The 23,073-nt window shown below is 37.9% G+C and overlaps 1 protein-coding gene across 3 annotated transcripts in view; it reads left to right on the top strand.

Annotated features, from left to right (window-relative positions):
• The window catches only part of Atp13a3 (ATPase 13A3), a 75,795-nt gene that overhangs the window by 9,676 nt on the left and 43,046 nt on the right, over positions 1 to 23,073 (top strand). For 2 of the 3 annotated variants that reach the window (XM_021184511.2, XM_021184509.2), the window contains exons 3-8: positions 12,904 to 13,002; positions 16,844 to 17,017; positions 17,607 to 17,777; positions 18,100 to 18,170; positions 19,850 to 19,930; positions 22,322 to 22,391. In XM_021184511.2, the coding sequence (XP_021040170.1) occupies positions 12,952 to 13,002; positions 16,844 to 17,017; positions 17,607 to 17,777; positions 18,100 to 18,170; positions 19,850 to 19,930; positions 22,322 to 22,391 (618 nt within the window). In that variant the 5' untranslated portion in view covers positions 12,904 to 12,951. The remainder of the gene's footprint in view (positions 1 to 12,903; positions 13,003 to 16,843; positions 17,018 to 17,606; positions 17,778 to 18,099; positions 18,171 to 19,849; positions 19,931 to 22,321; positions 22,392 to 23,073) is intronic. The other variant, XM_021184510.2, reaches the window with a different exon arrangement.

The following is a 23,073-nucleotide window of genomic DNA, read 5'->3' as shown; positions in this document are numbered from 1 at the left end:
TCAGCCAGACTAGGTTTGTGAAGGCATTCTTGACAGAAAGATTATATTGTGTAGAGAAGAATGGAGTCAGGAAGTGCTAGAGCAATTTGAAGAGCTGCAAATTGTGCTGTTGTGAAAGGGATGTAAAGTTTCTAAGTGTGAATGATGGCAGTTGGAAAGTGGCAGATTGTAAAGGCTTTTACAAGTCTTGTAATTAGTTTTTTACTTTGGACCCCACTTCCACAGTGGTAGAAAGAAATACATATTTTGCATTATGAGACTTTAGATACTAGCTAGAGATCAGTGTTTTAAACTGTTTTTAAACTACCATTTATTCAATTTATATGAGCAGGGAATCTTTTGAAATGATTTGGATGTATTCTCACTAATTTGGGAAATGACATTGCAGACAGTTACAAGCTACTGAGACTTTACACAGGGGAGGTAGAGAGGTCATAGTAGGCTTACATATAGCTGTGAATGAGGAAGACTTGGAAAAGGACCTGAATTGGAGCAACTTCCCTGGTGCAGTAGAGTGAGAAAGGCTAGAAATGATGCCCAGTGGGATGTAGAAGGTGTTAAATAGTGGAGTCTAGGGTGACTGGTAAATTTCTTGATTTAAACATCCTTAAGGGGTAGAATGAATTGAAAAGTTTGAGGGGCAGGATATTTTGAAGAAAGGTTGAATTTTAGCTGTCTGTGAGAAAGGATGGAGGTCTCAATCTATAGGTCTGAAGATGAGAGATGAGTGCTGAAAACTGGTGGGTGGTTGTTGCCATCACAGACATTCCAGTAGTGCTGCACTTTGTCCCAAGTGACATAGTTACAAAAACAGCCCAGGGGATATTAACAGTTAAGTGATAGCAGGAAATAGCTTGGTAACCTGTCTACTTGCCTTTCTGTTTTGGCTAGTATAATGTAAACTGCAGTTAAGCAGAATTGTGGTGGGTAGAAAGGACATTTGGGGGTCATCTTTGAAGTCCTGGTTTTTTTTGTTGTTGTTGTTGTTTTTTCTTTTCTGGAGTAATGATTCAGCTTTATTTGTAGCAACAATTGGTTTAGTGGATCTTTAGAATATAGAAAATAATCCTGTGAAAAAGTATGCTAATGTCCTTTTTAAGAAACTTGTTGGTAAAGCTTTTTAATGTAGTTTAACCTCATGCTCGCCTTTCTTGTCTTTAAAAAGATACTATTTAGGCCTGGAATTGTGCTTGAGCATCTAGTGGTATATTGCTTGCCTGGTGTGGGTGAGACCTTGGGGTTCAGCCCCAAGGACCTCAAATAACAAACCATAACTTAACAATGTAGATGCCCATGAAGGTGGTTTCTAGGCTAAATAACCCTGTAGAGATTAGACTTCTCTGGGACTCACACAGTATAGTCAGGGAGCTCTGCCTGCTTCTGCTTCTTGAGTGCTGAGATTAAATAAAAGTGCCACCATACCCTACGCTCTTTTTTTTCCCCCAGAGGCATGGTCTTGCTATGTATGTAGCCCAGGCTGTCCTTTGCAGTGTTTGAGGTCTTTTGTACTGCATTGGATCAACATAGCAGATTTGGAATTGAGAAAAGGAATAAAGCAGAAAAACAAACTCATACAATTTCTGAAGTTCACATAAGCCATATGTATCTTTAATCCTGGGAAGCTGAAGCAGGAAGATGCAGAGTTAAAGGCCCATCTATCTATGATAATCAGATCTTACTTCTACATACACTTCTCTCCTTCTCTGACACACAGTTGACCTGCGGCGTTCTTATTAGTTACAATTGTTAAATGTGCAGGGTTGTATCTTTTGTAAAGAATAATTTCCTGCTGATTTCATGCTTCTTTGTGATTGGTCCTTCAAATCAGCAAGCCTAGAAGAGTGAAATATGAATCATACTGTAGTAAAGATCATGAATGAAACAAATCTTGGTTTTTTGAAAGCAGTTCAATAATGTGTTAATGAAAGTTGTGTGTGTGTGTGTGTGTGTGTGTATACACATTTGAGGTGTTGTAAGTCTAACTTGGGTTAGTCCCGTGCTTGACTAACATTCAAGAAGCCCAGGATTTTAAATCTCCCTTCCCTCCAATCCACTCCATAAACCAGGCTTGAGGTAGAGTCAGGAGAACCAAAAAGATTTTTGGGATTTCTGTCTCCCAAACACACTGAAGATTTAGGAATATAATCCTCTGGAAAGTTTTCTTATTTTCCTTGTCATTATTCTCTTTTCACCATTTCTAGCCTGGCTCTTTCTGTCCACTCTGTTTTTATATTTTGAGTCCTTTCTGTGCATGCTATTGTTGATAGTCCTATTGTAAGGTAGTTATTTAAAATGCATTAGTAATTTAAGACATGCACTTACTACTAACATTGTACATACATGAATTTTGAGAAATAAGGATACCAATTTTGCTGGGTGGTGGTGGCACACGCCTTTAATCCCAGCAAGCACTTGGAAGGCAGAGGCAGGCGGATTTCTGAGTCGAGGCCAGCCTGGTCTACAAAGTGAGTTCCAGGACAGCCATGGCTACACAGAGAAACCCTGTCTCGGAAAAAAAAAACAACAACAAAAAAATCCCCCAAAACCCAATTCTGAGCATTCTGTACAGTGACCCATGCATGCTGACAGCAACAATAACATTTAAAAAGCACTCCAGTTTTAGCTGTGGTAAAATGGAAAATAGCAGCCTCAGAATTAATGAGCATTGTTGGTGATTGGTTCTAATTCTTTGATTTAATTGGGAATCTGTGTGACAACAAGCTAAAGGTCCTTGTCCCCAATTGGTTTTTGATCGATCAATAAGCCAGTGGGGGCTGGAGTGATGGCTCAGTGGTTAGAAGCACTAACTGTTCTTTCAGAGGACCTGAGTTCAATTCCCAAGAAACCTCATGGTGGCTTAAAACGATGTGTAATGGGATCAGATGCCCTCTTCTAATGTGTCTGAGGACAGTGTACTCACATACAAAAAATAAGATCTTAAACAAAAAAAATAAAGATGCCAGTGGCTGATAGCTGGGCAAAGGGAGATGGGCTAGATCTGAATAGAGGGGAGCGGAGAGAAGAATTGCCAGGTTTTGGAGGGAGACGGATCAGATTTAGAGCTACAGAAGGAAAGTCACCCAAAATGTAGGTGAGAGGGAATGTGGGCCCCCAAAAGGGCTGCCCAGAAGCGTCTTGGGCAGCAAAGTCTAGGGGGCCACCCAGAAGGAGCAGGGCAGCAAAGATAGATCATAGATTTAGATGGTGTTGAGTCAGGAGTACTGGAGGGAAATCTATGATAGCTGGGCAGATGATTAGAACTGCCCAGCCTTTGAACTAGCTAAGGCATTTTAAAAATAAGATAATGTGTGTGTGTGTGTCTTTCATTTGTAGATCCAAGGCGGTGGCTGGAAGTGTGTGACCTGATAGGAGCACAAAACAAAACAGCATAGCTAATCTCACCACTATAGAGCATTTAGATTTAAATCATCAATTTAAATGGTATTATAGTTTTAAGCTGAAACTAATTTGAGTTAAATGGGAGAACCTTTCATTTATATTATTCAAAGAAACCTTTAAATCTGAATTACAGATTTTAGGTTGGAGTAATTACACTCGTTTGGCAATTTGCCTTGTTTACATAGACAATTATACAAATTCTTGTTTTCTTAGTCCTTGTTCAGTGTTTCTATTATATTTCATGTTTTCTTGTTTTAAAATAACCTTTTGTTTCAGTGAGAATTTACTTTAAAATCCACTGTTACCACCCTCAATGAGGCGGGGAACACTAACGTTGACATTTAATTTTGCAGAGGAACTTGAAGTATATGGTATTGGTGACCTTTACTCTAAAATACTTAAAAGAATTTCTTACTTAATGATAACACTTTGGTATACATTTTTGAGACAGGGTCTCACCATGAAACTGGCTAACCTACATACAACTCATTGTGTAGACCAGGCTGGCCTCAAACTCAGTGATCAGCCTGCCTCTATCTCTAGAGTGCTAGGATTAAAGCCATGCACCACCATTCTTGTCTTTTATAAACACACATATGCAACTTTTTGATTGATACAAAAGTTGCATATTAGTCATAGTTCTTTTTTCTTGTATAGAGCTGTCCTGGTCTCTTATGATCGGTCTCATTTGTCTTTCATAAGCTATTCATACATTCTGTTGGCACACATTAAGATAGATTCAAGGGGCTTAGGTTTTGTTACAAACAGCACAGTAGGATATGTTTTACCCAAACATACTTAGTATAGATAACACATGTCATGAATATTGATTAGAATTGTTAGATTAGGTATGTATAGATTCCCTTTCTTTTCTTGGGGATCAAACCCAAGGTTTTCTTTTTTTTTGATCTGTTTAAGAGGCAGGAAGGATCTTATGTAGCCTAGGCTTAAACTTGTGTGCTTCTTGCCTTAGCCTCCTAAGTATTACAAGTATGCACCACTGCTTCTAACCCAAAATCTTTTTTCCTTTCTCTGTGTGGTTGTCCTGAAACTCACTCAGTAGACCAGGCTGGCCAGAGATCTCCCTGCCTCAGACTCCCTGCCCATATTACTTTTTTCTTTTCTTTTTTTTAATTTTAAAGAGACAGTGTCTTACATAGCTTACCTTGTTGGTTTTAAAAGTCACCGTGTAGCTGAGGATGGCCTTAAATACCGATTCTCAGGTTTCCATTTGCAAAATGCTGAGATTACAAGTGTGTGCCACCTCCACGCTAGGTTGCCTCAGCTCTTCTGTTATAATCTTAAGTAGATCTATAAAGCAGTGAATTTCATTATTATGTGACATACAAGATACTATATTTTACTTAGTGTCCGCTACTACCCTCCTCAGAATCTCTGTTTTATGTTACATCTTGCCTGTTTCTTGTTTTTCATCACCAATTTAATGGCTAAGTGTTTTACCACATAGTTTAGGCTTTATTTATTTATATTTTTGTTTTTTGAGAGGATCTTACTATTGAGCCCTGGTTGGCCTTGAACTCACATCATTCCCAGCCCTCATGGTTTTTGTTGCATATCTTATCTCTCTTGGGACATATTTCAAAAGCAACCCCTTTTCATATCGAGTAAACAAATTGGTATATAATACCTTATCTCTTCTAATCACTGAATATCTTAGTCAATTGCAGCCATCTTTTTCCTTAGCAATATTTGATTGCCACCTACAGGTGAAAGAATGCAACAGCAGGTTGTACATAGTGCCTATGCTTTGCTTTGCTTTTTTAAAGAGTCAGGGTCTCTATATAGCCATGGATGTCCTCAAACTTAATATGTAGACCAGGCTGGCCTTGAGCTCACAGAGTTCTACCTGTCTCTTACCCCCCCCCCCTTGCTGGGATTGAAGATACTGTGTCACTACATTTGCCTGTGTTCTTGTAAGGCAAAACTTTTTCATGGTTGAATCCACCTTAGGACATTATTTCACCAACCTTGTAGTAGTGGAGAGATTGAGCCAAGATAAGTGAAGGGATGCTCTTCACAGTTCTTAGTGGATTGTCTTCTGTGGACAAGTTAAAGCTGGCACTCCTGTTTTGGGGCCTTTGCTTTGGAGAGGAGGGAAGTTATAATCTCCTTTTTGTTTTTTGTTTTATCCAGACAAGGTTTTTTTTTTTAGCCTGGGCTGTCCTGGAAATCTGGAAGTAGGTCTGTAGACTTGCCTGGCCTTGAACTCATAGAGATCTGCCTCTTAGCCTCCCCAATGCTGGGATTAAAAGTATGTACCCCATCTTTTTTTTTTTTTTTTTAACAGCATCTTGTCTCCCTGTGTCTCCCTGGCTGTTGCAGAACTCACTATAAATGGGCTGACCTTGAACTTTTCTACATCTTCTGAGTGCTGGCATTAAAATGTGTACTGCCACACCCAGTTTCTTCTGCTCCTAATGTGATGATGCACTTGCTTACTTAATTCTGTAGATGAATTCAATAAAAAATAGGAATAAAAAATAGGTAGCAGGCTGTGGTGGCACAGGCTTTTAATACCAGCACTCTGGAGGCAGAGGCAGGTGAATCTCTGAGTATGAGGCTAGCCTGTTTACAGGGTGAGTTCCAGGACAGCAAGGGGTGCACAGAGAAATCATGTTTTAAGGAACAAAATAAAGAATATGCTGCTAATTATCATATTTGTATTATTGATTGTTAATACATTTACTCAGCTGAACCAGAACATAGATAAGAAAGAAATTTAACCATGTAGCTTGGTGGTAGAGCACTTGCTGAGCTTCTGTGAGGTCCTGGGTTGTGAGTTGGTCAAGGCTGTGCAACAAAGAGGTTCTTTTTTTTTTTTTTTTTTTAAGATTTATTTATTCTTATATTTAAGTACACTGTAGTTGTCTTCAGATGCACGAGAATAGGACATCAGATCTCATCATGGATGGTTGTGAGCCACCATGTGGTTGCTGGGAATTGAACTCAGGACCTTTGGAAGAGCAGTCGGTACTCTTAACCACTGAGCCATCTCTCTAGCCCAAGAGGTTCTATATTAGAAAAACAAAACATATAAAAGGTAATGTGCTTGTTAAATAGCTTTGAAAATGCCAAAAGTAGCATGACTTCAGTTGAGATCTAGGCAGAGAGTGAAGACTTTAGGGATGATGTGTCCGTTAGACAGTCTTCTGGGTAAAACCACCCAACTTTCTGTCTTCCTACTGCAGCCCAGAGGATGGCTACTACCAGTGAATTGTCAGCACCTTGACTTTCTGTCTAACTACTGCAGCCCAGAGGATGGTTACTACCAGTGAATTGTCGACACCTTGACTTTTGTTGTTTGTTGCTTTTGTTTGTTGTATGTTTTCCCCCAAGACAGTTTCTGTTTGTCCTGGTTGTTCTGGATCTCACTCTGTAGACAGTCTGGTCTGTAGAAGCTTCTCCTCCTTCTGCTGGGATTAACTCCCAGAGTGCTTGGATTTCTTAGAAGTGGGTCCCACTACCACCCAGTTTACACATTGTCTTGGATATCAGAGAGTACTTTTCTTTCTAGGCTGTTTAGTCCTGCAAGTTATAACTCTTTCAAACTCTTGCCCGCTGTAGCATTTTTCATAATGGATAAGAATTTGAAGTCATTCTAACACTTTGCTAACTCTTTGAACATGGACTTCAGAAATGTCACATACATGAGAAAGAATTATGAGACTTCTAGAACCCTAGTGACTTGAATAATTGAAACGTTTTGAATCTCATAAGTAGACTTGAAGTTTTTAGTTCAGATCACATGAAGTAGAAGATGACTTCAAACTCCCTATGCGTTGAAGAGACCTTCAATTCTCGGTCCTCCTGCTTCTTTAAATTAATTTCTAGGTTAGCATACAAATAATAGTTTCAGTATGGTGCTTTCCTTCATGTATCATCATGTCTCACTCCTTCACTTTCCCCATTCCCCCTTCCTTCTTAAACAGACATTTTAAAAATGTAAACTAAACTGGATAGTATGGCATATGCCTATAATACCAGCACTCTGGAGGTAGAGGCAGGAGGGTCACATTTTCAAGGCTAGCCTCAGTTGCATAGGGAGTTGAGGGGCAGCCTGGGTTATATATTGTCTTAAAATCCTAAATAAATAAATAAACAACCCAAACTTTATTAAATAAACTATTTTGTCTCATGAAGACAGCTTTTTAAAAAAGATTTATTTATTTTATGTATATGAGTACACTGTAGCTGTCTTCAGACACACCAGAAGAGGGCATCAGATCCCATTACAGATGGTTTTGAGCCACCATGTGGTTGCTGAGAATTGAACTCAGGACCTCTGGAAGAGCAGTCAGTGCTCTTAACCCCTGAGCCATCTCTCCAGCCTGAGGGCAGTCTTAACCATTTGGAATACCACTAAATAAAAATGTTCATTAAAAAATAGTACATAATAAAGTGATTTAAAAAACATGGGGAGTTATTGTGTGGCCTAATTATAACATTTTGTTATAACTCTCATGTTGCTCTATAACATAGAAAAAAACATACTATACAAAGCCTTCACTTGACAAATGTAAATACAGTCTTAGTTTGGTGTATATTGGACACAATAGTCTTCCTTAAGCCTAAACACAGAAACAAAAGCATGTATTATAAGAGAAAGTCTAAGATGGGAAGTGATAAAATGGGTATTGAGTAAACCTTTGTTAAAATGAAGCTGGTATCTTTGTAAAATTTCCACGTATTCATTAAGCTATATTATGTCATTTTATTGTTATGTTAGGAGCTGATTTGAAGTTGAGTTCTGTCCTCAGCGTTGTCAACAGTTCTCTTACTATGGCTGGAAGATTAAGATTTTGTTACTCTTTTTACATAGGTATTTATATAGATAGCAAGAAATAAGATAAAAATTGTTCATTGGGCATATAAAATTTGAATTGTGGATTTGTTGTGGGTGCTGTAAATTTGAAAATCTATGCCAGTTGTGGTTATTTATTTGTTGAAGCATCCTTTCCTGTGTCCTTTGGTTTTTACCTGGGTGAGGTGGTAAATGTTTGTAATCTCAGAACTTGGAAAATTAAGGCAAGAGGTCAGGACCAGCTTAGGCTATACAGAGAGACCTTATCTCAAAAAAAGGAATTTTTATTTAAATGTTCAACGTTTATTTAAATTTTTTTATTTGGGTGTGTATATCATGGGGGGAAGCAGGGATATACATGCCACAGCACAATATGTGGAGGTCAGAAACAACTACATAGGAAGTACAGGACAGCCTGGGCTACTTGCGAGTCTCCACAAAAACAAAATATAATACTTAAATTGCTTAGCTTAAAGTTTTACTTAAGTTACTGATGACTTTGTAAAGCACCTTGTGAAATTAATCCTTTGGAAATTCTAGGCAGGTTTAAAATTTTTGATTTCATTTAATTTTTGAGATAGCTTCAGATAGACCTTGAACTCGTTATTCTACCTCAGTCTCCTGAATGCTGAGATCATAATACATAGTACATTTGGCTCCGATGAAGTATTACAGTATTATGCTCATGGGATGCAAAGATGTCTAAGATGTTTGCCGAGTTCTCTGCAAGTTGATGCCAGTTTGTCTTGTTTTAGAAAGTAAGCTCTGATCAACTTCTAGAACAGACTATAGACTAATTTTGATAGTTCTTAATAATTATGGAATGTGGGAGAGAGTGGAGTAAGCATTAGACTTGGTTTTCTGATAGCTTCACTTTATCCTCCCCTGCAAGTTTTTTTTCTCCTGATGAAGTAAATCCATTTCATTATAAATTCAAGGAAGGGTTTGGTTAAGGACAATAGCCTAGCCCTTTGCTGTTTAGATAACATCAAGATTCAGGCATGCACTGAAGGCCAGAACTTGTGTATGCAGCAGGATAGGATTTATTCAAATAGGAGTTCTGCCAATGACAAAGAACAGAAGGGTTTATCTTCTAAAACAATTTAAATTTGCTGAATTAAAAAGTTCTAAATTTTAATATCATCATTTCAAAGCAATTTAAGCAGAACCAGTATTTGGCATTAAATTTTAATATTTGTATGGATTTTTATGGTTCTATTTTATATGAAGAGCCAGCTTTTGAAAGCTGATGTATCAGGATCGGAGAAGAATAATGGTATAATGCTGTTGGTAAGAAAAAATTCTTTATTTTCTGTGATGTAGAAATTGACTTGATTAAAAAAAAATGCACTCTAGCAAGCCACCAAAGTGTATTTTCAAAGCTCGTTGTTAATGCTTCAGAAGACTTTAGATTAAGAAGTGTGACAGAAACACATTTAATATGCAACTTGATTACATTTGTATTAAGATATTCTTATAGAGTTCTTTGTCTTTATGGAGTCATTGAAATGTTAAAGGTTTACTTATAAACATTTACATTTAATTATACCTTTACAATATGAATGTTTTAAATGTAAGCACAGTTGGAATGTGAGTTTTCCAAGTGTATTTGAAGGGTTAATTCTTAGTAATTTCCTGTGAGGTGTATGATATATTTAAAATTAATGATGATGGATGATTTTTAGAGCATTTTTATATTTAAATTTTATCATTTTGCTAACTTTGGTTAATTTGTTAAGCTGTTAGTTCTGTCTTAAAGCAGTTGACTCACAGAGAAGTAATTCTTACATAAAGAACTGCATTTGTTGAGGAAAAAGTATAGGTTGTCCTATCCACTAAATCACCATATGATAACTCAAATAATTGGAGTATTCCTTGCTATGGTTTTTTTTTTTTTTTTTTTTTTTTTTTTTTTTTTTTTTTTTTTTTTTTTTAATTTTTCGAGACAGGGTTCTCTGTGTAGCCCTGGCTGTCCTGGAACTCACTCTGTAGACCAGGCTGGCTCAGAAATCCACCTGCCTCTGCCTCCCAAGTGCTGGGATTAAAGGCGTGCGCCGCCACTGCCTGGCCCTTGCTATGTTTTTTAACTGTTCAAGATTTTGAGAAAAATATTAGAACAAGGTCAACTTGTTAAAGAAATTGAGGGAAATATTTCTTAAATAGTAAACAGGCTCAATGAGAGCATTGAATTTTAATGGCAACTTCAGCTAGTCATACTGGTTCATTTCTATAATCCCACAAAAGGTGGGAAAGGAGAGATAGGATGAGAAAAGGGGAGGAGGAAAGAGGGAGGGAAGGAAGGGCAGAGGGAAAGAGGGAGGGAAGGAGGGAGGGGTGTCAAAAGCTTGGGCCACTGATCTGCATAGTAAGCTCCAGGCCAGCCAGAGAAGAGGTTAGAACTGATAATTTAAATGTAACTAGCCATTGGTATTTCTTATGTAACTGCCAGGACTTTGCCAGGTACTGAAGTCCCTGGTGCTTAATCATTTATATAACATGGTAGGCTGTTTACATTTAACCCATGTTTATTCCTTTGCTATTCATGACAAGAAAAAAGTGTACATGTTTAGTACTGGCACTTGTCTTCCCAAATATTGTTAATCCCTGGTTGAACTCTCTGCAAGTCTCCTGGGGACTACAGATACAGCTCAGTGGAAGAACACTTTGTTATCACACACAATTCCCTAGCCAGGCTTCTCGAGCACCTCAGAAATAATGCTGGCTAGTTCTGCAGTGACAGTGACATCCTAGTTCTTGACCCTCTCCACTACTACCATAAAAGTCAGTATGATTCATTAATCCATACCTACTGCAGTTTTGATATAATTTAACTTCTAAGAAATAACCTTTTTTCATCCCTTAGCTTTAGAGTAGTCTTATTCATCTACTTTGAGCTAAAATGCTTTACAGAACTGAATTCACTCTAAAGCATCAAGCACCAGCCAGAAAACCAGTCTCACAGCCTCCTGTGGGAGTGTGTGAAAGAGTTAAGTGGCTTAGCTCCTCGGACTCAGGATTATCCTGCCTCTGCCTCCTGAAGGCTGTGGTTAGAGGTGCGCACCACCAGATCTGGATCTTAAGAGAGTATTGTTCCTAACAAATAATAGAAATTCCAGACCAAAGTTTTCTTGGGATAGCACTCAACCAACCCTGCCTGACTCCAGGTACATCGAGCAATCCTTACTCTATGTTCTTTCACCCTATGTCTAGGGTGAAAACTCCTGAGTTCACTGACAACTAGACAAAGAGATAACTTAAAAAGGAGAGGGAGAGATTGTTAAAGAAATTTATGAAATGTAAAGTGCAACCACTTTTCTTGCCAAGGCAATAGAAATTACCTTTGGCCGGGTTGGGGTAGTGTACAATCCCAGCACAGAGGCCAGATCTACAGAGTGAATTCCAGAACAGCCAGGGTTACACAGAGAAACCATGTCTCAAAAAACCAAAACCAAAGCAAATAAACAACAACAACAACAAAAATTTGTTGTTGAGACAGTCTTACTATGTAACTCCACTATGTAAATCATGCTGGCCTTGATCTCACAGATCTGCTCACACCTTCCAAATGCTGGGCTGAGATTAAAGTTGTGAGCTACAACACCTGGTATACTAAAGGGTTTTGTTTTTGTTTTTATGACAGCATGTTCTTTGATGATTTCATATCCATGTCTAATGTGTATGGATTTCACATACCCATCCTTTCCCATTGTCTTCTCATCTCCCACTTCCACAGAACACTTGGGTTTTTTTTTTTTTTCCCAACAAGCTCCCCCTGCTTTCAAGTTCTGTTCTGTTTTTTGTTTTTGTTTTTTGCTATTATCCATTGAGTTTAATTAGGGTTGATGAGGTAACTTGTGACTATTCAACTGAAGAAATGGACTCTTTCCCCCAGCAACCATTAACTGCTAATAGCTCCTTGGGGTGGTGGGGGACTCATGAGCCCCCTCTCTCTCCACGATGAAATATGAAATACTGATGGGCAGTATTTGCTACTGTGAGTTAGTGAGTGCTGTCATGTCATGGGTGGAGGACAGTATTTCACAATTTTGTTTCTTTATATTTTTTCCTTTCCAGCCCCCTATAATTCCATGATGTTCTTTCAGCCTTGGAGAGGGTGAAGTTAGATGTCCTAAATGTTTAGGGCTGAGTTCTCAACATTTATTCTTCCAGTTATGAATCGCTTACTAACTGCAGATGTTTCTTTGTCCAAGATTGAGAGCAGCAATAATCTATGGATATAAAAATAAACAATTGCAGGTAGTTTGGACAAAACAAGAATAATAGATTTGTTATCACAGGGTCTGAGACTTCCCAAGCCGTTGGCTTTAGTCCAGGTTTACAGGTCAAAACATGATTTCCCTCCTGTGGAATGAGTCCCAAATCCAATCAGAAAGTGGTTGGTTACATATATACCAGTCATGACCCTGTTGTACCCATGAGGATATTTTGCCTGACATCTGGTATTGTAGTATAGAGTGTATAGCTGATTTCGACTATTGATGGCTTTTCTCCAGTAGCAGCTTTTGGCAGTAGGAAAGCTATTCACAGGGGAAGTTTCTAGCTCAGTTCCAACCTGATTTCTCAGTGTATGGTGTCATCAGCAGTGGGGTTTTAGCATCTAGTTCTGGTGATGGCCAAGATCTATTTTTAAAGGAACCCAACATTTGTTTCTTTCCCTGCAGTTATCTTCACCTGTTGTGAAGCACAGCACCTTTCAAGCCACTGTAGAAATGGACAAAGAAGAAAGGAAGACTATCAACAAGGGTCAAGAAGATGAAATGGTAACTAACTTTCATCATTTTCTAGGGAGTAAAAGGATACAATTAAAGAAAAACCAACAGAGGCTGAGGGATAGCCCAGTGGTGCTGTATTTGTCTACCTAATGTACCCAGGCTCCAGGTTCACTCAATAGTGAAACACCCACTCACAACACACAAATCAGAATCTCTGTATCCGACTAAGGCTCTGTGTGTGTGTGTGTCCTCTTTGTTTTAGACAACAAAGTCTCACTATAAAGCCATGGCTGTCCTGGAACTTGTTAAGTAGACCAAGCCACCTTCAGTCTCAGAGTTCTACCTGTTTGTGCTTTCCAAGTCCTAGAATTAAAGACACAAGCCATTATTCCTGGCCTGACTTGGGGTAGTGGTGGTGGTGGTTGTCATTTCATTTCATTTTATTCATTGATTGATTGATTGATTTTGAGGCAGGGTTTCTCTGAGTAGCCCTGGCTGTCCTGGACCTCTCTCTGTAGAACAAGCGTCAAACTCAGAGATCAGCTTTTCTCTGCTTATCTAATGTTGAGATTAAAGTTATGCTCCATTGTCTCCTGATACTTGGTTTAATTAATTAATTAATTAATTTTGGTTATTTGAATTGAGGTTATATATCGTTTATATTGGTTGGATTTTTAAAATAATTCATTTGTATGTGCATTGGTGTTTTGCCTGCATGCATGTTTGTTTCAGGTGTCAGAAACCCTGCAGCTAGAGTTACAGGCAGATGTGAGCTGCCATATGTGGGTGCTGGAATTGAACCCAGGTTCTCTGGAAGAGCAGCTCTTAACACTGAGCCATCTCCAGGCCTGCATAGTTTGGATTTTACTATAGAGCCTTTTCAGAGTTTTTGTTCTGTTTTAATTGTTGAAGGTTTTCATTTTCTCTTGTAGTTTAATCATAGTGAACAGTGAATGGCCAGTTTCTTTTTCCATCAGAAGCATGCCTCTCCTGCAGCATAACAAGTTTGATCTTGAAGGGAGGCAGGATTTTCAAATACCTGAGTCCTTATCCTGAGAAACAAGTAATTTTAGATGTATTTCATAGCTATATGACTTAGTGGGAGCATTCAAGTTAGAACAGTAATAAACACACACACACACACACATACACACACACACACACACATGCGGGCCCGCGAGCACACATATATATGAATAACAGAACTTGAGCAAAGCCCACTTGGTTCCAAGAGTTTTTCTCCTCCTCTTCCTCTTTTTCTTCCTTCTCTTCATCCTCTTCCTCCTTTTGACAGTTTCATTACTTTTTAATTTTTTCTTTTATTGAAAATAGTTTTTTTTCCCATTCCATCTATTCTGATTATGGTTTCCCCTTTCTCTGTTCCTCCCAGGTCCATCTACTTCTCCCATTTAGATCTACCCAATTTGTCTCAATAGAAAACAAAAAAGCATCTAAGGGATAATAATGAAACAAAATATTATAAGATAAATAAATAAAAAAAGCAACAAATGAGAATAAGACAAAACAAGCAGAAGGAAAAGAGACCAGGGGAAGGCACAAGAGGTAGCCATAGACACAAAGACACATGTCTGCCATCCAGGAATCCCATAGATACACAAAACTGGAAGCCATAATCTATATTCACAACCTGTAGGACAGAAAGTTGGTCTCCACTGCTGAGTGTGCATCTACTCTTAAGGTGGGTTGTTTCCCCAGGGTCTCACTTTGTTTTTCAGCTGATCTAAATACACTCTGTTGTTCAGACTGGTCTCGGTCCTTCACTCGGCTTCAGCCTGAGTGCTGCTGTGATGGGAACCACAGCCATCATGCTTAGTTCCCCTTTCCTGTTTAAAGTGATAGCAGTTGGGGAAAGACATAGTTTTATATGTGGTGATTTAAAATGTTAGTCAGTGCTAAAATATCTCGAATAAAAGTCTCAGTCAGTTGGACGGTCCGTCATTCCGTCAATTGGTCTGTCTGTTTTTCTTTCTCTGTGTGTCTGTCTCCGACTCATTCTCCCCCTCTCCCCCTCTTTGCCTCTCCTCCTCTCCCTGTCCCCTTCCTCTTCCCCTCCCCCTCTCCTTGAGGCAGGGTCTCTTTATGTACCTCAGGTTATCCTGGGATTTGTTGTGTAGACCAGGTCTCCCTAGTTCTGGGAGTGCCTTCTAGGTGGCACCATACCTGGCCGTCTATGTCGGTACACATGTGCCATAGTGTGTATGTGGTGGGTCTCAGAAGACAACGTTTGGGAGTTTTAAAAGTTGCTTGGGTTTTAGTGATTGAACTTAGGTCAGCATGCATGGGGAGCACATTTAGTCTCTGAGACATCTTGCTGGTTCCCCAAGTAAAGGTTTCTATTTGTGGTTTGTAAAGTTAAAAGTTTTCAGTTCAATTAAAACAAAAACTCTGGCTGGAGAGATGACTCAGTTAAGAGCAAAGACTGCTCTTCCAGAGGTCCTGAGTTCAATTCCCAGCAACCACATGGTGGCCCACAACCATCTGTAATGGGATCTGATGCCCTGGTGTGTCTGAGGATATTTTATGTACTCACATACATAAAATACATAAATCTTAAAAAAAACAACAACAACCCACCAGATAGGTTACCTTTAAAATAATCAAAGAATAAAGTTTTCTCCTTGCTCTATAGTTTAGGTTGGTTTCAAACTCACATTTCCTGTCCTGTCCTAGCCTCTGAAGTTCAGAGATTATAGGCATGTGTCACCACATGTCAAGTAATAAGTTGTAATATATCTCAGATGTTGCCATGGGATAATTTCTATTGCTTGAAATTAAAACTTCAACAGTTTGAAATGTTATATTTGGTAGCCCTTGTGGGTGAGAATGCAAGAATATTTAAATTAATTTGAGTTAGAGAGTGAAGTTAATTAATCCAATGTTGGCATTGGAACAATTTTCAAGTCACTTAAAACAAACAAAACCTATCCAAATGTAATGTGCTAGGCATAGAGATGCATACTTTGTAATTCTAGATGCAGGAGGCAGAGAAGCAGGAGGGTCACGAGCTGGAGGCCAACTTTGGGTACAGTCACCTATATCTGTGTGAGACCCTGTCTCATGGCAAGCACTTATACTGTCTGAGCCATCTCAACAGTCTAGGACCCTGTCTCAGTTCATCCTTCCATCCAGTCAGCCCAGTGAGGGAGTGAATCAGTGACTGCAGTGTATTGATAGTACAGGAACACTGTGTTTTTGACAGAAGCACCAGATGGTAGGGTAATGGGAAAGTGGATGAAGGGTCTGTATGAAACACTGATAAAAATAATCAGTTTCCTATAAGTGTAAAGTGGTTACAGAATTAAAACTTTATTTTTTAAAACCCACCTGAAAACTTAAGCTTTTAAAAATTGAAATGATGAAATTATAAGGAACGAAACTGGTGAGTTGGGTTGGTGGGTGGTTAACAGCACTGGATGCTCTTCTGGAGGACCCAGGTTTGATTCTCAGCACCCACATTGGAGCCTATAACCATCTCTATCAAACTCAGTTTCCAGGGGGCATCCAGTGCCCCTTCTGGTTGTCAGGCATTGTGCACACATGATGTATAGACAGAAGGCAAAATACCCATACACATAAAATATATATATATTTATTTCTCATTAATCATATATATATGTGTGTGTATATATATACATATATATATGCGCTGTGTTAGTAGCAAAGAATTATTAGACATAAATATAAAACATGATCAACAAATTTTACTATTAAGTCTAAAATTTGTATGATGAACTTACTGAAAATAATAGGTAAATTAGCAGTTGAGAAAATACAGTTTATATGCAAAGAAACTAGTATGTAACTGAGAGCAATTTTTAGTTTATCTGCGTTATCATTTGCTCATCCTGTGATTGCCATTTCTGTGCAGGAGATACATGGCTATAACTTATGCCGCTGGAAGCTTGCCGTGGTTTTTGTAGGAGTGATTTGTACAGGTGGTTTTCTCCTCCTCCTCCTCTACTGGCTGCCTGAGTGGCGGGTGAAAGCCACATGTGTTAGAGCTGCAGTTAAAGACTGTGAAGTGGTGCTTCTCAGGACAACTGTAAGTCCATGTGTATATTAGCTGATGATTCAAGGAGTAAAATAGTGGCTTTGTATAAACTATTTAGAATAAGTAACTGGGACTTTATTGCCAGGACATGATAAGGAATTTTCATATTTTTAAGTATGGCTTTGATATGATCAAAATACCCAGTGATTAGGCTAAAAGGAGTGTTATAGCTGAGGAGACTGTCCTCTTATAGCTCTTCATGACCCTCAGTATTGGATACTTTATTGTTTTTAAGGTCCTGGCTCTTTAGGATTATAGCCCACACTCCTCATTAAGTTGGCCAGCTATCGAGTGTAATGTTTCATCTTAAGCACTTTGTTTAGAACCTTAATTGGAAGCATTGAGAGGCTGTAATATTTAATGTTCAGTATATATGTGATTAAAGAATTGTGAACTTTTATTAAATCTATTGATAGTTTGTATTGGTAAAGTGTGTCAAAGTTGATGAAACGTTTTTCATGCTAAATGAGTATGAAATAATACTTTATTAGCAAGAGATGACTAAATAATAACATTTACATAAAAATTAGGCAGTTATTTAATATTCATAATTAATTGACCTTTCTCCCTTTCTTCTAAGGATGAATTTAGAATATGGTTTTGTGCAAAAATTCACTTTCTTCCTCTGGAGAATCAACCAAATTTGAATGCAAAATCTTTAGTTAATGAGGTTTCTAATGGCCATGCTGTTCATCTGACTGAAGAAAATAGAGGCGAGATGAATAAATACTCACAGAGTCAGTCACAACAGGTACCGTGATGGACTGTCAAAGCTGTGAAAAACCATAGTTTACATTCTACATTATCAAAGATACAGTTTATAATTTCATATTTGCAGTTACTGCTTGAAATAAAAGCTTTGTACAGTACCTGTCACTAAATAAAACTTCAGGGTTTTTGTTTTTTGTATTTTACTTTTTGTTTTTATTCTTTTCTCGTATATTACATTCCAACTGCAGTTTACCCTCCCTCCTCTACTCCCAGCCCTTCCTCCAAAAACTTTAGGTTTAATAGAAAGTTTTTTTATTTGATATATGATAAGCCTTTTGATGTAATATTATTATGTTCTACAGATGCGGTATTTTACCCACCATAGCATAAGATATTTCTGGAATGATGCCACTCACAATTTTGATTTCTTAAAGTAAGTATCTTTAGTTTGTTTAGAATATGTTATGAATATTTTTAAATGTTTTAGTAAAAGTGGCTATATTTTAATGTTAACACAAAATCATTATTCACTTATTAACAACTCTAGTGTTCTTTGAAGTTTCATTAACCATTTTAAAGTAAGTCTCACCTGCAACTTGTACCTTGGAGAATTTTACATAAAATTTAAACGAAAGCTGCATACAGTGGTGCATGCCTGTGACCCCAGCAGTCAGAGGCAGAGGTACAGGAAGAATTTGAGTATATCTTGAAGCTTAGGTTTTCAAGTTGTTTCTTTGTTGTTTAGTTTTACTCTTATTTTGGTGTGCACTGGGCTGAGCATCTGGGACTCACATGCTGATAAGTGGTGACCCTCAGTGATCCCCACTCCCCAATCCCTGTGCTTTTCTCTAGAGTATCTGAATTATTTCTTCCTATGTTGATAGTCCCATCCAGTTGTACTCAAAGGAACATGTAACATACAATTAGACGAGAAATGACACTGGCAAATGCTATCTTTGGGTAGGACAAATTGGAGTAATCCCTTATTTGTTTTATTTGTGTGTGTAGAGATCAAAGTTAAACAAAAATTTACTATGGTTTAGACTTTATTTAAAAGATGGGGTCTTGCTATTTTGCTCAGTTTATATCCAGTTTCCCCTCTTAGCCTCCTGAGGATTCTGTTTTGCTATTACTATTTGAAACATTCATTAACTATCCTTGCTCTAGAATGCCAGAAAAGTTTATAATTCTTAACAGTAAAAACAAGATCAAGAACATTTAATACCTGGAATGCTTACCTAGAATACCAAAGAATGTTCTGGAATTGTTCAATGATTTTCTCGTTTCTGGTTCTGAAATTGAGGTACCAATGCTTTGGGGATAAATACCATTGTCCTGCAGGCTTGTTAAACACTTTGTTGCTAGTCCCTCTTTGTACTGAATTCTGGCAAAGTCATCAGCTCTGGTGGAAAGAATGTCTAACATACTTGTTGTGTGGTCTCTGCCAGCCACTGAAACTTGTAAAATTTAAATCTACCATAATGGTATCAACAAATTGTAGAACTTACCTTTCCTATATATAAAATGTAGAGATTAAGTAGAATTAATGTCTTTAATTCTCTTTGCTTTAGAGTTGTTTGGCTGGTATCTATTAAAATAAGCATAATTATATTTTGGAGGGAAAGCAGATATGCTAGTTGAATCCTAGTTAGAATTGTTCTAGGTCTTAGACATTTATGATTGTAAATTCTGCACTTTGAAATGTAGTAGTCACGAAAGGACTTATGGTGCAACTTTTGCAAGAAATGAATAGTAAATCTTTAGTTTGAAAATCTCATTTGTCACACTTTATCTTAAGTTTAATTTGATTGTTGACTCATAAGCTTTGGAAACTGTTAAAGGATAATCCTGCTATGTATGTTTTTTATATAGTATTATTTAGAGCCATGACAAATGTAGTGGATAATCTAGTTGTGTTTGAGATTTAAACTGATTGTTTTATATTAAGAATTTGAGATTTTAAAATTCTCAGGACTTCTGTTTTTTGTTAAGAATTTCTAAGAAGTTTGTAAGGAAGTTACAGTTATAAAATCGAGCATATAGCAAAATGAGGCAATAATAAATTTGGATATTTTAAACTTTGTTTAAAGTAAAAACTTTGGATTTATTTAGGGGACTGGATGAAGGTGTATCTTGTGCATCAATTTATGAAAAGCATAGTGCAGGACTGACACAGGGGATGCATGCCTACAGGTAACTTTATGCAACTGAAGTAGGTCTGTTCTCAACATTCCTAAACCCACAGTGCATACAGATAGGTCTCTCCCACATAACTTAGGGAATTAAATACTACATTCTGTTAGTTACACCTTCCTGAGCAAAACACTCTCAGTTCCAAAACTATAAAAAATGTTAAAGCTAATAATCCCTTAAGTTTTACCTTTTAATCAATTCTAAGATGCAAATTTCCCCACCTTTTCCTATCTCTGAAGTTGGGATGTGTTGTGTATTGGGTAGAGCTTCCTGTCAGTCGCACAGTGCTTTCTAATTAGTAACTCCTTAGACTTTCTGATGTGGGAATTGTAAGCATGCACAGCCATTTTCCACAGGAAACTGGAAGCTGGGAGCCATGCTTTTTTTTTTTTTTTTTTTTTTTTTTTAAAGTATAAAAATATGCCAGTGTCTTAGCACTCAGGAATCACAGGCAGGTGATTTTGAGTGAGTTTAAAGCCAGCCTGGTCTACAAAGTGAGTTCCAGAACAGAAAGGGCTATGCAGAGAAACCAAGCCTTGGAAAACAAACTAACATATTGCCAGTGTATTGCACATTTTAAAGATAAATGTTTTTTTTTTTTATTGAATTAAAGTTTTTTTTAAAACTGTTGTAACATCTTTTTCAATGTTTAAACAAAAAAAATTCATTCAGTCTTAGCACCTTATAAAAGGTTACAATTATAATAGTATACATGAGAGTAAAATGAAGAAGGTATGGGTTTTAGAGGGAGCAGAGCCTTTTTGGGCTAGGCAAATACTTTACACTGACCTATGCACATCTTCCCCCACCCCCTCCGGTTTTTATGAAGCCTCAGGTAGATAAACCTGACCATACTTACCGTATAGCCAAGGGTGGATGTCTTTTTAACTTTTGATCTTGAATTTGCTTCCCAAGTGCTGGGCTTTCAGGAAAGCACCAACCATGTCATGCTTGGTTTATAGAGTTGTTTGGAATCACAGCTAGGGTGTGTGGTTGACAGCCACTCTGACAGTGGAGCAGCACTACCAGCCTCTAAGCAATTTTTTGGTTTGGTTTGGTTTGGTTTTTCAAGACAGGGTGTCCCAAGCTGTCCTGGAACTCACTCTGTAAGCCAGGCTGGCCTTGAACTCAGAAATTCCCCTGCCTCTGCCTCCCTGAGTGCTGGGATTAAAGGCGTGCGCCACCACTGTCTGGCTACCAATTTTAAGAAAGTGTTTTCTAAAAGACTTAAAATGTGCAGTATTTTTGAAATAAATTTCCTTAGTAAAATATTCTTGCTAGAAANAAGTAGGGTAAGATTTGTTTTTACAAAAAGTTAGATAAATCTTAATAAAATTTGTTCTGTTTGAGGCTGTACGAGATGTCTCAGTGGTTAAGAGCACTGACTGTTGGTTCCCCACACCCACATGGCAGCTTACAGCTGCCTGTAAATCCAGTTCCAGAGGATCCAATGCTTTTCCATGGCCTCAGTGGGTAGTGCATGCTTGCAGTGCATAGACACATTTAGGCAAAAACACCCATGCACATGAAATAAAAATGAAATCTCCAAAAATTTCCTTCTGTGCAGGAAGAGAACCTGTGATGTGTTGTGATGGCTTACACCTATAGTCCCAGCACTTGGAAAGTTGAGACAGGAGGATTCCCATGAGTTTGAAGGTAGCCTGAGTGGTATAAAAGTTTCAGGATAGCTTTCACGTAAACAAAGTGAGCCTTTTGCTCACATGGTTATTATTGATTAGTAAGAAAGATACTTGGGGGTGGGGTGGGGGAGGCAGAGAGATGGCTCAGTGGTTGAAGAACACTGACTGCTCTTCCATTGGTCCTGAGTTCAAATCCCAGCAACCACATGGTAGCTCACAACCATCTGATACCCTCTTCTGCTGTGTGTGAATACAACAGTGACCATGTACTCATATACGTACGTACATACATACATACATACATACATACACATACATACATCTTTAAAACAATGAAATGTGTCACATACAAAATAGGAGTCTAAAGGAAGTAAACCGCTAAAGTTTGATTACCACTATTGATATCTTTGATTTAAATAGTGTAGCTAGCTAGCTATTTTATTTTACTTCATTTATTTATTTTGGTTTTTGAGACAGGATTTCTCTGTGTATCCTTGGCTGTCCTAGAACTCAGTCTGTAGACACAGTTGGCCTTGAACTCAGATCCAGCTGCCTCTCTCTCCTGAGTGCTGAGATTAAATGCGTGAGCCGCCATGACCTAGCAGCTTTTTTATTTTTAAAAGTAGAGAATTTTATAATCATGGAACAAGAGATTTTGAAAGCATGAATCTCAGAATGGTTGACTTTAACCATATCTAACATAATTCTTCTCCTAAATTATTAATACAATTACTGCATTTTTCTGTCATAGAAAGTTGATTTATGGAGTAAATGAAATTGCTGTGAAAGTGCCTTCTGTTTTTAAGCTTCTAATTAAAGAGGTAAGACTTTGCATATAACCCAACAAACAGTAGCGTCATCCATTTGGAAAGTCATGTTTAAGAAGCTGTTCTTAGTTTCCGGCTCCTTTGCTTCATATTTTACCTTTCATTCATATTGGAAGGTAAAAATTGAAAAATTCTTGTCTAGTAGAAAAGGTATGAGTATGCATTTTTTATTATATAGATTTCTTTGTGTCTCGTCTCCATGGAACCCTGGTTAAGTTGGTGACTTCTTGCTCCCTTGCTCCTTTACTTCACATCGGGTAGTACTGGAAACTGAACATTTGTGTTACGGTCTGAGAGGAAGCATGTTAGTTCTTGCAGTGAGGATTCATCTATAACTGCCTGGGCTTTCTGAATAAAAGATTAGGAATGTGTATGGGAAGTTGGTGAGTAACTGCCCGGCAGAAAGACTTGCCAGTCTTTGTTCGGGTTTTGGCTATAGATAAAAAGTAGTATTGGGTGGATACTTTACTAGAAATAATGATGATTTCCCACCACTTTCTTAGAGTAGCCCTTTGGTGCTGCCTGCAAGCATAGTTTCATGTATGAATAAGACATTTAGGAAGCCTCATAGTTTGAGAGGATTTAGCTGTCTTTGTTTTTTTGTTGTTTTTTTTTAAAGAAAACATTTCTACCTGCTACTTCTTGTATGGATAAAGTTTAGATGATTTTTTTTTTT

The sequence above is a fragment of the Mus caroli genome, chromosome 16 (genome assembly GCF_900094665.2).
Source record: "Mus caroli chromosome 16, CAROLI_EIJ_v1.1, whole genome shotgun sequence".
Lineage (NCBI taxonomy): Eukaryota > Metazoa > Chordata > Mammalia > Rodentia > Muridae > Mus > Mus caroli.
Note: the sequence above shows the minus strand (reverse complement) of the source record. Positions and strands in the feature narration are given on the sequence as shown.